This window comes from Lutjanus erythropterus, chromosome 15, assembly GCF_056507025.1.
Source record: "Lutjanus erythropterus isolate fLutEry1 chromosome 15, fLutEry1.hap2, whole genome shotgun sequence".
Classification (NCBI taxonomy): Eukaryota; Metazoa; Chordata; class Actinopteri; order Lutjaniformes; family Lutjanidae; genus Lutjanus; species Lutjanus erythropterus.
In genome coordinates, this window is record NC_139331.1 from 36,302,536 (window position 1) to 36,319,322 (window position 16,787).

Consider the following 16,787-nt stretch of genomic DNA (forward strand, 5'->3'; position numbering starts at 1 on the left):
GTTTAATCAATAGTCATGGCAGTAAATGCAGCTCTTTTGACATTGTTTTGTCTGATGGAGACTTTTGAAATGAAACAAAATTTGTAACCCTAATTTGGAGCAGGTGACTGTGACATCACAGTGAAAAGTAACTAATACTCTGAGTACTTTTTGTGACAAATACTTTGTGCTTTTGCTTAAGTATATTTCACCGCACTTTTACTTGTAATTATGTAATATTTTAGCAGTGTAACAGTACTTGTACTTGAGTACAGATTTGCAGCACTCTTTCCTCCACTCCTGATTGGTCAGTTACAACATTCTTATAAGGTCTGTTATGTCTGTATAACAGACCTTAGAATGAGAGAGATGTTTTGCATTTACAAGATCATTCTTCAAAGAAGAGAGACAACACACAGCAGCTTCACTGAGCTTTTCTTTCTTTTCTTTCATAATGCTCATGGTGGACAGTACAAATCTGCACGTCAAATAACGGTGGAAACGACAAACCACTCTGCTGATTCAAATCTTTTATAAGTGACAACATCAACATTTAAATACACATCAGTAGAGAATATATTACTGCTGGTTTGACATCTTCTACTCTGTTCTGCATAAATAAGGACTATAAAACACTTTTCATGAGGTTAACAGCTCATCAGCTGCTCTCTATCTGCAAATGAGTCATAAAAACTGAAAGAGTAAAACTGGAACTGTTAATAAATGAGTGAACTATGACTGCAGCGTTTGATCCGAACTGATCTGAACTGTGTCTCTGCTCCTGTTGCTTTAAGCTGCAGGCTGTTGTCATGGACGCTGTAACCTGATAGTAATCAGGCCTTCGCAGGGGGAATACATGCGAGCGCCTCTACTCGAAATAAGCGCCGGAGCGTGGCCTCGTTGGCTCCCAGGAGCCCCAACACTGCCACAACCCTGATTTAATCTGCTCATTATTACACGGAAAAATACTGACGAAATACATCAGCAGGTCTGGGATTTATCTGTGAGGCTGAATGATTTACATTCTGCCTCATAAACGCCCCCCCCCCCCCCTTTAACCTTTGGATAATCCACGGTTCACCTGTTAGATCATTTAAAAATCACTTTGGTGTTTGGTTCGTAAAACTTTAAATCAAACTCTTTGTCTTTATATAGCAGTGATTTTGTTCAACATTTTTACTGGACAAAATCCCCCATTTTTTTTCTGTTTATCCGTTTTCTTTTGCTTCTTTTTGTGTCATTTTTCTGATATGACTCTGAAGCTAAGAAGTTAAGAATCCAACCTGTTGACCATTTTCTCTGTTCATGCTTTAGGTTTAGTTCCAGTGATGAGAAATCTTAAAGCTACAGCACACAATAATATTTTCAATTATAGTTTGTTCCCAGAAGTTTGTGTTTGTCCCTTTTCTGTTTGAAAATGATGATGTCACCATGCACAAAAGCAGCTCCACAAAGAAATGACATCCAGCACCTTTGGGATCAGGGCTGGATCTACAGCACGATGGCACAGGGTGGCAGTCGCCATCTCTAAAAGACGCCTTTCCACCCCAGCTGCCACGCCAGTTCTGGACAGATCTAGTTCAAAATATATGTGACAAGTTGTGGCTGGATGGAAATTTGCTAGATTGAAACTCTGATTGGTTCAAACAAAGTGGATCTGATTAATTAAGTGTCGATTTGTTGAGAATGAATTGTGTCAATGTTTAGAAGTTTCAAGTCAGAAGTTTCCTCAGCCTCAGCATCCTTCTCTCACATCTTCCTAACACCAATATCAGAACTTAAGTTTGATTGTTTTGTTTTGTTTGTAACATAATGTGTTTATTGTTGGTTTGGTAAATATGATTGTTATGCACAGGTGGTAAAGAATAAAAGGTCCAAGTCCAAGTGAAGTCACGAGTCACGAGTCAACTTCTGATAATCCTCTACATCTCACCTCACTTTGACACTGACCCTCAAACCAGTACGATAAATCTGTACTGGTTACACTGGATTGTTTTATTGACTATTATTGTAACAAAATTAAATTTCCGATCTTTCAGTGTGTAACAAAGCACATGTGAAGAAGGTTAAAGGTGACTGATGTCAGTCCTCTGCAGGTGGAGCCATTTTCCAAACCACAGCGCCATCTACAGGTAAAAACAGTGGAACCACTGAAGTTTAATGCAAGAAAAGATGTTGAAGCTTTGTCCTCAAAATTGTTTCAGGAAATGTGAGGTAGTGATTACCTGAGGACCCAACAATTAGACACACTAATTACAAATGAGGTGCTTCTAAAGGCTGATTCTGGTGCTTTATTTATGACTCATTTAAATGGTTATTATTTATTTATTTTTTATCTGCATTTTAATGCTCCTGTCAAACAAATGAATACAATTTAAAATAATAATATCAATAAAGTGACATCATGTTTCCCAACCAGAACTATTGTTCAGGTTTTGAAACATGATTTAGATCATCATCTAATGAGGTAAAATATACAAGAAAACATCAGTGAACTGTCAAAACAAAAACATAATAAAATAAAATAGAATAGAATAAAAAATAAATCTAAAAATGTATTTTTTGGGGGGTCTTGCTGGAGGAATCTGGATCTCAATACTCACGAAGTTCTGTATACGACTCTGGTTCAGGTTTTTGTCTTAAAACAGTTCTTTTTAATATAACTATCAGCTGTCTGTTTTTAATTTCTTTTAATTTTTCTAAATAATCTATTGTAATACTATTTTATAAACACTATCATATATCAGTCATTTTCTCTCTTCCTCTTTGTAAGTTTGTAAGGTTTTAAGCTCGTTTTTTAACTAGTTCTAAACTTTAAGATAATATATATTTCCTCAAAATAAGTGCAGGTGTCATTATCTTTTTTATTCATCATATTCAGCTGTTATTCAGTTGTTTTTATTTACAGTTAATATGAAATAAACAAGAATCAAAGATATGTCAGTAAAGCACAGTGCTCTTTTTTGCTCTAAAAAAGTAATCAAATCAAAATAACCAACTTTATCATAAGCCTTTCACTCCTGTTAAAGCACCAGCAGGTGGCAGTAAAAGATCAGGAATACAAACTACAGAAACTGGAAAACCTCTGCAGGAAGTTGTTTTCTGTGTTTACTGAGCATGCTCAGTTCTCCTCAAACTGGAACCATCCTGCATGTGTGACTGTAAATGTTTAACTCAAGTGTTGGTGTTTGTCAGAGTTTAGTCCTTCAGGAGCCTCACACTGAAGCACGATGGTGAGTTTTCACTTCATTACTTTTGACTTTTTTAAATCTTTTCCCAACTTTTGGACTCAGCAGAATCTAAAGCAGATCAACAGAAAACACACGTCAGATGTTCTGTGTTTCCACAGCAGGCTTCACCTTTATTCAGGTTCTCTTCTCATGCAGACTCAGAGACACACGGCTGCAGGAGTTCATCATCACTAAGAAAAGAAAACTGTCAAACCTAAAAAAAAAAATCAACATTAGTTTAAGTGTATGCTATGTTAGAATATTCTCACAGCTTCACCTTGCTGTCAAACAGACTTTTCCTTCAGGAAACTAAAGTTTTCTAAGTCAATTTTTGCTCTGTCCAAAGAAACCAAACTCTATTGACCAAATCAGTAATTTTACATCACAGAAAACAAGAGCTGCTGGTCTTGATCTGTTAGTTTGTTCATGTTATTGTGTGACTTTAGTGTATAAAAAAGTTAGTTTGGATTCATCACAGTCACACAATAACACAAACAAGCTAACGGCTTGAGGCAGAGGTATCCTAACAACTCTATCTGACTGATATAAAAACAGTTTCCCATTAGAAAAGGTTGTCTGATGAGACAGTAAAGCAGTGGAATACAGATTTTTTGCTGCTGTCCACAGCAGTACATCGTTTAGCTTCCTGCACCAGTAACTCCTGCTGCTTCTCCAAACTGTGGGCGTGTCGACCTCCATCTACTGTAGATAAAACACTGACTGTGGATAAAAACCTCATACAACCACTCTTTGAAAAATCAGAACTATCCATTTAATGCAGGCAATCAATAAAATAGCAGTGTAATTATATATAAAAAACTTTTATCACCTGTATAAGATGAAGTTTTCTCACTTCTATGATGTGGCTGTTCATCACGTTCAGGTAGGAATCACTGTCAGAATCATTTACAAACACTGAGGTCATGAAGACATCTGTGAGGACTTTAATATTATATTTTTTCATGTGTATTGAAGAACACAAAATTTATCATTGTTACTGACGTTTATCAACACTCTGTGCACTTTTATTTTATATATTTTTTGCTGTTTTGACTGAGTTTGAGCTCCAAAAAGATTCTGCTTCTTTGTGAAATACCCCCCTGGTGCACATCTTCATTTACAAATAAAGATGTTTTTTATATTTTTTGTCATTCTGAGTCTTTTTGATGTAAGGTTTGTTAGAACGCTCAGAACAGAGTTCAGTTTTATTCTCCCTGGAACAAGTTGCCTTCAATTTTTTAATGAATTATACCACAAAATTGTGCAACTTTCTTTTGCAATTTTCTCTTCCCTAAAAACATCACTGCATGCATCACAATTTTTTTTATATAAAAGCTGCCATGAAATCAGCCATTTTAGGCATCAATAATCCCCAGAAAAGGCCTGCAGAATCCTGGAGGGACTGATTAATAAAAACACAATGTCAGTCTGACAACCTTTGTTCACAACACACTGAAATTTACTTTAATTTAATTAAAAAACAATCAACAATTGAAAAACACCCACCGACACTGCAGAGGACATGACCTCTGTGTGCTCAGTGATAAATTCTTAGGAAAACATAAATATAAACTTTAAGCAGATTTCAGTGTCGGATCATTTAAATGGTCAAATATGTTGATTATTAAAGTGTTCGCTGACTGTTAGTTCACACACTGACTGTTCAACGTTCAGAGTAAAGTGATGTGATGTTTGCTCCTCCTCTCTGAGGATCAGTGTGACGTCTCCCTCCTCCTCCTCCTCCTGCAGGGTCAGAGGTCAGCCTGCTGTTTGGTTAGGCACAGTGATCCTGTTAAAGACCTGAATGGACCACACACACACACACACACACACACACACACACACACACACACACAACACACGCACACACACACACACACACACACACACACACACACACACACGCACACACACTGAACAAAAGATTTTTGTCTGATTTCATACGTTTGTGTTTCTTTTCAATAAATTCAGAGCTCGTTTTACACAGAAACACTTTGTGGTTCTCCAGCTGATCTCATTTTTGTTGCATTAGACATAATTTGTCATGTGGACAAATATCGTCTCTCACATGTGTTGTGTTTTGGAGAAAACGTAGAGAAACTACAGCAACCCACCATGACTTAAAGTCGAGATACTGAATGTCACTTTTGTTTTGCATCATTTTAAAGTGAAGTTACTGTGATTTGTTTCTGTATAAAACAGAATATTAGCAATAATTGTATAAATGTGTTTTTAAAGAACATTCAGTGTTACATAAGTCTACACAAGTCATTTTAAAACAAACTGAGGATCGATCTGATTGTGTCACTGTCTCGAGGGAAAATTTTACTAGAATATAAATATTAGCTTCAAAAGCTCAGAAACACCCCAAAACCACTGATATAATTAGATTTTAAAAGTTACTTGGAACATCACAAGTGTACCGTAATATAATAATAAATGTTGTAAATAAAAATGATAATAACAAAGAATAAACAGTAAGAGGTGTAATTTCATTTGACATCATTATCAGACTGAGGATTTGATCATATGTGTCATTATTCTGCATTTTAAAGCTAAAGTGATCAGATACAACAGATAAAAAAAAGTTTCTGCCTTTTGTTTTGGTATGAACCAATATTTTTTGGTACGCTCTGCAAAGGCAGAATACAGGAACTTCCAAAAAGGTCAAAGGTCAAATCAGAGGTCAGGATTAATATGTAGAAACAACCTGACTGTTTCCTTCACAGCTGTTGGACAAACAGATACACAAACTAAATGTCACAAAATGGTGAAAAATGTCAATCAGCATTTCCCAAAACCAAAGATGATGTCCTCAAATGTCCTGTTTTGTCCACAAACCAAAGTGAACTGACAGAGAGGAGTAAAGAACCAGATTTGTTTTTTAAAATGGCTGAAATCTGAGCATTTCTACTTTTTTCTTAAGAAAAATTACTCAAACTGATTAATCAAATATCAAAATAGTTGCTGATTACTTTAATAATTGATTAATAATCGATTAAACATTGCAGTTAGTGAATGATATGTAATTGTCAAATAATTTTTTTTTTTTTTTTGTCAAAACAGCATCACAGACGGATGTAAACTTGTAAACTTGTAGTTGATCCTGACATGTTTGAAACAGTTTTTCTTTCTTTCTTTTTTTGATTAATTTGTTTGTTTTTTGTTAATCAAGAAAATTATCTTATACATTCAGGTAAATCATGACAGCACACACAAATCAAATGTAAAGAACAGAAAATTAAAATATTAAAGGACAATTATATAAAGATAAAAAACAAATGTAAACATATTTAGAGATATGAGAGGAAAAAAAGTGCCATACTTTTTGAAAAGCTTAATGATTGATTTAAGGAGATAAATCATTTCAAGAAGTAGAGATGAGATCTCAGATGATTTAGAAAATTTCTGCTTGTGAATAAAAACTTTGCATATTTATGAAATTAATCAGATATTCAAGAGCAAACCAACTACAAATAATTTTTTATGCTTCCAGTTTGCACTGTGTTATTTTGGTCAGTAATTTAAAGGTATTGATTACTGATATCCAGCCCTAATAAATATATTATTTTATTTTACAAAATGAACAGAATGAACAAAAAACAAAAAAGATGTAAATTATGTGAACTGTAAAAAAGTAAAATAAAATAAAGAGTAATCTAAAATCAAAAAAGTAAAAGAAATGAAAATAAAAATGCACAAAATAACAAACTAAACCTTTTTTTTTCTTGCAGAGTTCAGCAGGAGGAGGTTCGTCCCTGCAGGTTCACGCAGTCCGCTTCGGTCCGGGTCAGGAGCTGTTTGGGTCTCTGAAGGCGTTTGTGGAGGAGAGACGCCTCAAAGCGCCGTTCATCATCACCTGTGTGGGCAGCGTTACCAAGGCAACGCTCCGGCTGGCCAATGCCACGGCAACAAATACAAATCAGGTACCTGTCAGCAGCGTGAAGGCCTGAGGTTCACCTGCAGAGGCCTGATTTATAGGTCTGAAGAAGAAGCAGAAGAAATATGTCCAAAAATCACTCAAAATATTATTATAGAGGAGTTCAAGGCTGAAAAACAACATTTATTCACACAAACACAGAAGTAATTTAATCAACAGAAAATAAATGAGTTAGATCTCATCAACACTTTCAGCTGGTCTGCTTGTTACATCACGTATAAATAAAGTTATGTTACTATATATCCTTAATAAATGGTGTTCAGACAGAAAAATGATACAGACACCAAGAAAAATGTCCAGATGTTTGGTGATAAACACTCAAAATATTATTATAGAAAATTTCAACATACACACAATATAACAGAAAAATATAAGAACTATAATATAATTTATGCATTTGTAAAATGAATTGTACATAAATGAGATACTGTGTGAAAGATCCACATCCAATATTTCAACTGGTTTTCTCAGCTTGTCTCTCTATGACATATAAATTATATTTTATTACTTTATTGCAATAATTAAACGTTCATCATATATGTTTATACAAGTGAAATGAATAAATAAACAGACAAAAACTAAGTGATACAAACTCAACACTTCTGAGGAAAAAAAGGAGTAATGCAAATCTTTGACTAGATAATTATAATAAAATGTTTTACCAAATCAGTCTTTTGTAGATCTTTTTTTTTTTTTTTGTAGCACTTACATTTCCAGGTCCATAATTTCATGTTAAATAAATTATAATTACAAAATAATATATTCGAACTTTCCCACAAATTACCAACAAACTTAAGGGTTAATTATGTGATAATTAGTAATTACCATTCATCATGTAATTGCTGTTAATCACAAAACATCATATTTGAAATTTCTCAGAATTTCCCCTCAGATTCCTCACAGATTTCATGTTAAGTCTGTGATAATTGTTAATAATTGTTTTTATGTGAACATTTGTTGATTACCATTTCACATATTTGAACTTTATTTAAATTAACAGCAAATTTAATATGTTGGTTGATAATTACCACCCATGACATATCACATAATTAACTATGAGACTTGGGGGTCATTTTTAAGAAATTTTAAATATATTTCTTGTTAATCACCACCTATTTATTTTGTTTTGTTTTTTATCTTTGATTGTCAAGGTTAATGTTGTTCATGCATTTTGTCCATTTGTTCTATAAAATGCAATTAATAAAGTTAAATTTTGTATCAGAAATGCCTCAGATACAGACTGAACTGCACGAGTCTCTGCACACATCTGATACCACTGTTTTTTTTTTTATTTGAGCCACAGTGCTGAACAGTTTTATCAATTTTATCAAAATTGTAATACTGCAATTTTCAAATCACAGGCTGAGCAGTATTTGTCAAAAGTGAAATAAAACATTTTAAATTAAATACTGTGTTGCTGCAGACGTGTCCTGACCTACACATCATTCTGTAGACTTCAGAAAACTTAAAAAAAAAAAAAAAGGCAATGCACTGCAACAGATGTTTGAGTTTTGAGCCCAATTCAGACTCTTAAAAGGTTTTGCTATAAACCTAAGCTGAGATCATTTACTTTTCTTCTTTAGATAAACTTGAATCTTTGAGTTTTAGAAACTCAAAAGAAGTGTCTGAAAAATTAAATAGTTTCAATTTAACATTCACTTTTGCTTCAGTGAATTTACTCACTATTAATGTTTTGAGTTTCTACGATTCAAAGTTTTACGTTTATCTAAAGATGAAATGTAAGTAATCTCAACAAAAGAGCAGTAGTTCATAAAAGAGTTCTGCCCAAAACTCAAAATTCTACTGCAGTCTGTTGCCTTGAAATTCTGAGTTTTCTCAACTTTTTCGTTTTCACAGTGTACAGATCCCTGAAAAAAACAAAACACACACACCATAATAGTTTTAATGTGTTTTTAAATTAAAATGAGGATAATGATGTAAAAATTAGCCTTTAAAATTATCTTCTAATATTATAAATCATATTGTAGCTGTAATATTTCTTCAGACTCGTTCAGCCCTGCTGAGTCAGGTCACACAACAATTATATCAGTCACATCACGTCCATTCAGGTTTAGTTGTAAACAGCTGTTAAAAAAAAATAAAATTATTTTACTGCACTGTTAACTTGTCGTGATGTCCCTCAGGTCATGTACCTCAGCGGACGGTTCGAGATCGTCTCCCTGGTCGGTACGCTGAACCCGGACGCCCACCTGCATATCTGCCTGTCGGACGGCTTGGGCAAGACGGTGGGAGGTCACGTGCTGGGAGACCTGGAGGTCTTCACCACGGCAGAGGTGGTCGTCGGCGACGCCGTCGACCTGCAGTTCACCAGAGAGATGGATGAGAGGACGGGCTTCCCTGAGCTGGTGGTTCAACCGCGCTCACAGAGCTAAGAGATAAATGAAAAACACAAGTAAAAATGATTGACTGATTGAAATAAAAAATAGCATTAAAAGCGAGGAGAGTTAAAGTGACAGTGTTGTTCTAAATGATCATTAATCTGTTGTAAATTGGTCCACTTATAACACCTTGTTGTCAGCAGTTTCAGGCAGGAACTACTTTTTTATCTACCAGATCAAACCAAATCTACCAGAACTACTTTCGTTATAACAGAAGGACAGTCAAAGTGTTTTTGTCTGAAGTTTTTATCATGCTTACGCCTGATTGGTGGGTTAAGCACCTGAGTGTCTGTAAACCTGACCGCCATGTTTGATCAGTTGGTTATAGGTGTGGTGATTTAGAAGGCAGTGTTTCTGTGATTTCTGTGCAGGGAAGTGTTCAGTGATTTGAAAGATACTGTGTGTAGATCAGCCTCCTGTGCACTTACCCCACTTATCCCTATAGCTCATGGTCAGAGATCATTTTTTTCACACATGCACCAAACTCTGGAATGAGATCCCAGATTATAAGAGAACATTAACATCTGTTACACATTTCAAACGGGCATATAAACACTATCTGATGGAAGGATGGACCTGCAACCACTGATTTAACCCACAATATTTTCCCACTTTGTGATGTGATTTTGTCTTTAATGTGCTGCAGAACAGGAAGCTGCTGTGAACCAGTTTTAACTGAATGTCTATGTTTATGTTTATTTGATTTGAGAAGGGACAGTGCACATTAATTAACATGATCACTTCTGCCAGATTTAGCCTTACATGCTAATTTTTTATCTGCAGGTTGATGATGTAGATAAGAAAAAGACATTCAAATATACAGAAGCACACAGTTTTTAGCTGATGAAACATCTTGACTGAACAGAACAAGATCTATAAAAATGTACAGCGTCTCTCCAGCTTCAGCACAACATCTTCAGTGGATTTAGCTTCCATACACACACACACACACACACACACACACACACACACACACACACACAGTTTCCCTGAGCCCCAGCAGCCAATAGGAGCGGCTCTGCGGGGGTCGCAGCTTTCTGCTAATAGATGTTAAACTGAGCTGCGGCCTTTCAGAGCCTCTGACCCCCCTGGTTGTGACAAGACAAAGCCAGAACCCCCCCTGAGGATCAGCCATGACCTTGGCTCATGGCCGCCGCCGCGAAGAAAGGAAGGCCTCCGGGTCAGAGGGAGGGGAGAGGGGAGTGGTAACAGCCTTTTGATGGAATCCAGTTCATGGAGTTTAATTGGAGCTCAGGCTGACTGATTCCTGATTCCTTCATTACAATCAACACACACACTGACTCAGTCCCACGCACACCGTCCTGCTCCACCAAACACTCATCACAACAACAAAAATGGATTAATACGCCGCTGAAAATAGTTCACAAAAATGCACTGCTTCTTCCTGTTTGAGAATGTTTGTGAAATACTACAGTTCTCTTCTGGTTTTTAGAGTTTTTTGGTGTTGAATACTTGTGTAAGAAGTTGTGGTTTATATTTAAATATTCTGGAAAGATCCCATAATCCTGGTAAACAGGTGGTTATTACCAAGTGATATATATGCAATTTCCTAGAAACTTTACCAACACATTACCCCTAAATTTCATGGTTAATTATGTGGTAATTAGGAAATACCGTTTTAATGTAGTGGGCGGTAATTACCAAGCAACATATCTGAAATTTCTTAGAAATGACTCACAGATGACCCGTTCTCTTCACAAATGAGAGCAGGTTCACAACAAAGACATGTGACAGACGTGAAAGAGTCTGTCACATGTGCTCACAATGCGACACCAGTGGCGAGCCTGCCAGTTCTGGTGTTCTTTGGAAAATGCCTGTCGAGCTGCACTGTGACAACAGCTCCTACCAGAGGACGCTGGGGTCTCACGCCGCCCTCATGGAGTCTGTTTCTGACAGTTTGCTCAGAGACATGCACATGAGTAGCCAGCTGGAGGTCATCTTGTAGGGCTCTGGCAGTGCTCCTCCTGTTCCTCCTCACATAAAGGAGCAGATATCGGTCTTGCTGCTGGGTTGTTGCCCTTTTACGGCTCACAAACCCCCACAATTCCAAACAGATTTCTTTCTTTTCTTTCTTTCTGTACATATTATAGTAAAGTAATAACAAAAGCTCCTTAAATGCTGACAGATGTGATGGATTATCTATCCGCAGAAAGTTTAGACTCTCTGCATGTTGATTTTCACAGGAATAACTGAAAGGATGCTTTGTAAAATCCTCAGCAGGAGTTTAAAGAACATTTGATTTGTTGTTAATTAATATAAAATGCAGGAAAACAGCGGTATGAGCCCAGTCAGGATGGAAAACTGTGATCGTTTCTCCCCCAGCTCAGCAACTCGTTGCAGGTCTCTGCAGCGTTTGTGTTGCCTTCAGGAGGACGAGGCCGCACGGCAGCGGGGCAGCCGGCCTGCCACCACATTAAAGTGGAGCAACAAAGCGTCCCCGCTGCAGCTTTGTGCTTTTGTTTTGTCGCGTTGACGCAGCATGGTGGCCGAAAAGCGTTGGTGGTCTGCACCAGTGTCCCCTGGGAGGCAGCGGCTCAGTTCTCATCCCTGACAAATTGAAAGGCGGCGGCGCAGCAGCCCAAAGCGGATGTTCTGGATTTGAAATCTAGCTTTTGATCTAAGGACCGTTCTCAATTCCCATCTTTTTGTCTTTCTTTAAACATCATCTTCATGTGGCAGTGATGATTAAACATCCACGCTGTTGTTTTTCCTGTGCTTACATACACTTGTTACATTTCCACAGAATAAATGAGAGTTATGCTTGTTTGAAATGTTTGTGAATAACAAGTTAGTAGTAATGTTAGTTGTTTATTAATGTTTCACTGCGATGGTTGTGGTTGGCGTCCTGCTGTGAGGCACCAATTACATTTTACTGGGAGACTCTTTCTCCACAAAGAGTTGACTTTAATCTGTGCACAGCTGTAGAGTTCAAGCCTGCTGTGGCTGTGTTCACACTGCAGCCAAATGCATCCCAGTTCGTATGTTTTTGACATGGACAAACATTTATAGTGAGTGATTTCTGTTTACAGGAAAATCTGAAATCTAAATTCTCCCAGAAATACTTGTCTGTGAAATTTAGGTCGTTTTTACTTGTGGTTCCTCAAAAATTCATATCTTTGGCCATTTTGTGTGTTTGTGTGTTATCACACGGCCTTTGCTTTTCTTGTGTAAATTAAGCTATCTGGTCTGCAAAGACAGGGTGTCATTATACATGCAAATGTTAAGTATAAAAAATGTCAGGTGATGGGAAATATATAGTGAAAAAGTCTGCATGCGGAGGAGGAGGGGGATAAGGTGGATGGAGGGAGTCAAACAGACCAAAACTTTCAACCAGGAGACGTCCATATTCCAAGTGAAACCAAAAGTTTACTTTGTCTCATTTCAACTTTAGTACACAAGTTAGCTTCTCGTATGGGACGTACTTACGTCATATATGTACCTTAACTTATGAAACTAATGTGTAAGAGATAATCAGTGAGTAAGTGTGTGTTCAACAGTTTGCAGGCAGGACATGAAGGTGAAGAACCACCCGATGCAAAGTGAACTTCCAACCTCACACCTACCAGATGAATATCCTGCTTTTACCATGGTCATTTGCCAACGATACGAAACAAAGCTTTCACAGATTTTTCAGTCAGCCTTGTTTCTGTATAGTTGGAGGACAGTTTACTTGCTAGTAACTCCCCAAAGTTCCCTTTTCCTTCAAAGTCCCATCCTCTGTGAAGGTATTGCTATAAACAGGCTGCTGTGGAGCATATAAAAGGTGCTGCTTCTTCTCCACCTGGTTAATTTGTCTCTTGTCCTCCCTTTGACTGACTTGTTGAGGGGAAACAGAGACGTCAAGGACGTCACATCAATTTTTCCAGATAAAATTGTTGGAGGTGAGTGAAACTTTGCTGAAGTAGAGCCACACTGAGAGACTTTTCAGCCTCCTGGAGCAGGTTGGGATGTCCTCATTTAGGAAAACAGAACCAATCAGCTGTTTGCTGGCTTGCCAGTTCACATCACCCCCAGTTAGGCTATGCTGTGGCCTTTGACAGCTCTTTCATGTTGCTATGGTTACAAGTTTGGTTGCAGATGAATTTCGAATGGTGATTAAACTTGAGCAGAATTATGTGTGTGTTAAACAGCTTTTCTGCTTAAAAATTCATGACACAAAAAGACAGGAAGTCATTCATGAAATGGTTTATTGTTATTTTAACTCAAACTACAGTCTTTTCCTAAAGCTAACCTCATAGTTTTGGTGTGTAAATCTAACCAAGCTGTGACTGTTTCATAATGTAAACCACGACATAGACCTATATGACAACAAGGTCACATAAATAATAGTAATATCCAAAATGAACCAGACTAAACAGCGTTAGATGACATGCGATAAGATTAAAATGCATAGACAGGACACGCAAAATGTGGTGAGCTATAATACGGCCTCCCATGAGATCACATTGGTGTGTGAGTGACAGACGAGGAGAAGAAAAGCTGGTGAGGAGCCTCGTAATTCCTCCGTTTAGTATCTGCTCTTTTGCTCATTAGTGACTTCTCCTCCCTGCTGCCTTTTGTCCTTCTGTCTGTATTATCCGTCTGAGTAATGAGCCGTGTGAGCGGCGCAGGGACTCCGGCGTTGTTAAGCCGCCCCCTCTCCGCCTCACTTCAAACAAGACCAACCCAGGTCATTTGTAGTCGGCTGCTAAACTGCCGCCAGATTGGGAAACAAGAGAAGCCGTGGCGGCGGTCGCAGGCCTATGCACGTCCTCTGGTGCGGGGATGCGAGCGGGCCGCCCCCCCGGGGAGCAGCCGCCGCTGATAAGGCAGCTTTCATGTGGCAGCAAAAGATCTTGCAGCCTAATGACACACAACTCCGTTTGAATGTCGCAGCATGAGGCGGAGGGCCGGACGGATAACACACACAGATCAAAACCTCCGAGCCGCCACTGTCACTGCTGCTGAGCGAAGTTGTCACAAGTTTGTTGAGTTTTTACACCAACATTGTGATTTTTTTTTTTTAACATTTAAAGACTGAGACACTGAGGACAGTCAAACACACACACACAGAAAAAAAAACATTCACTCAGTTCAGTTTACAACAACAACAACAACAATGCATCCAATCATAAAGTTTCTCTTCAGAGGTGGAACAGAGAGTCCTAAACTAAATATAACCCAATATCACAAATTTGCCTCAAGGGGCTTTACAGTGTGTTCAACATATGTCCCCCGCTGCCCTTAGACCCTCGATCCAGGTCAGGAAAATGTCCTCAAAAAACCTTTTAATGACGGAAAAACTGAAGAAACAAAAGGAAGAGCACCAGAGGAGGATTGACAGACGTGAGATAGATGTCATATTTACAGAACAGCGTTTCAGTGAGGAAGAAATGGTGCTGGTCCACGTGTCAGGGTTGTGATATGTTAAGATTTGGTGTTTTTTTGTGATTTGCTGCCTCCAGTTTCAGGATGCCGTTCACTTGAAATACTGTTGTCTCAGATATGGACGGCTGTACACATGCATTTGTTCAGAGGCTTTCGGACACAGTGCAGGAACAGCACCGCTGCGCTCTGAAATGAGTTTATAATAGCCTGCGCTGCTCTGCAGCTTGCTTCCAGGCTCAGGAGGTAACAGATTACATTTAATGAGATTACATAATCTGGCAGACAGACAGTAACTGCAATCATTTACACTTACAGATTTAAAAAAAAGGCATAATCATATTCAAGGTAAATTTAGTAAAAATGGGAATTATTTAGTTGAATTACAATTTTTAAACACATTTTCTCACAACACCACTCTGCTCCCACTAAAACCATTTCTAATATTACAGCTGCCATTTCATTATCATGGACTCCAGTGAAAAAAATAAATTCACTAGATGGAAATGTCACGATTTTTTGGGTCTTTAAGTCAATCAAGCACTAAATTGCACATAACAAAGGAAGGGACACAGAGACAAACTAATAAACCTACAACAAACATAAAATAATATATTTGTCATCCCAAAGTAATGGAAAGTAATCAAGTTACATTACTTTTATTGTGGTACTTGGATTAGTATAATTACTCTTTTCTTTCTACATTCTTAATGCATTTTTTTCTAACAGTTAATTAGCAATTGCATTGAAATACATTTTTAAAGTAACTCTCACAACCCTGCCTGTGTCTGTAGTTTAAACAGGTTAAACTAGGACCTTCTTCACAGCACCTCTGATTCCATCAGCAGTGCATCCCAGAAGCAGATCGAGTCGGCAGGAAGTCAGACACACAAACAGCACAGAGAATCTGTTCAGTTTTCCAGATGAATCACCACGTGCAGACTCTCCATCATATAAACTGACAATAAAGATTATTTTAGCTGTTTAATTATAGCCATCATACCCGTGGTGGAAGCACAAAAAATTAAGGAAAAATTACAAAATCAACCAGATCTGAAGGGCTAAATGCTCTGCTTCTGTTCAGATACGCAGCCATGTGGAGGATGCATCAAAACCGCGTCTAACCTCCACATGCCCAGTGGAACCAACGGGTTTCATTGCTGCACCAGTTCTGGCAGGATACCAGATCCTCTCCCCCTGTGTCATTCCCTGCTGAGTCTGTCTGACCTGGGCCTGAACACCTCCACCTCCCAGCAGTCCAAAGCTGCATAAACACCAACACTCTGTTAGTGCTCTGAGCTCAGATAACTAGCTGAACGCAGTTAGCAGCAGTTAGGCTAGCAGCTAAATATGGTGGACTCTTTCCCCACCAGTGTTTTTTAATAAAGTTGCCAGACAGCACCAGCTGAGTTTTCACCTCCCACAGAATATTCAGTTCCATGAATATGCTAACATGAAATATATCCAAAGAAAGAGCAGATCTTCTAGTTTCAGACACAAAAAAAACGTTTTGTTCTAGCTTCATTTATTCTTTTTTTTATAAGCACTTGACTTCATGTCTGTCTTTTTGGTTTTTTATCACCTCATATTATGTGTGTGACATCACTGTCACCAGTGTGGTTAACATTAGGTGTGTGTGTCCCCTGACCCCCGGCCTGAAACACTATCTGAAAGGCCCCGGGGCCTGGAGCGCCTTCTGCCCCGGGCTGTGGTGTGAGCAGCCTGGCTGCTGTGGAGGTCCAGTGGCTGCAGCACGAGCAGCCCTGCTCTGTACCTGTTTCAAGATGCTCCGCAGATCTGCAGCTCAGCACCTGTATTTCCATGCTAGAGAACACCATTTTCTTCTTCTGCTGC

The 16,787-nt window shown here is 38.1% G+C and overlaps 1 protein-coding gene across 1 annotated transcript; it reads left to right on the top strand.

Moving 5' to 3' along the window:
- The first annotated feature begins 3,082 nt into the window (after window positions 1-3,082).
- LOC146314855 (uncharacterized) lies at window positions 3,083-9,674 on the top strand. The gene is made up of 3 exons (XM_084737784.1): window positions 3,083-3,212; window positions 6,944-7,135; window positions 9,294-9,674. Exons 1-3 carry the CDS (start codon window positions 3,210-3,212, stop codon window positions 9,540-9,542), a joined length of 444 nt encoding a protein of 147 aa, XP_084593910.1. The 5' UTR covers window positions 3,083-3,209; the 3' UTR covers window positions 9,543-9,674.
- The last annotated feature ends 7,113 nt before the right edge of the window (window positions 9,675-16,787 follow it).

Bases quoted from the DNA above. Each gene is read 5' to 3' on its own strand.
- LOC146314855 (XM_084737784.1), top strand. The intron at 7,136-9,293 runs GTACCTGTCAGC...GATGTCCCTCAG, and splicing joins CGGCAACAAATACAAATCAG to GTCATGTACCTCAGCGGACG.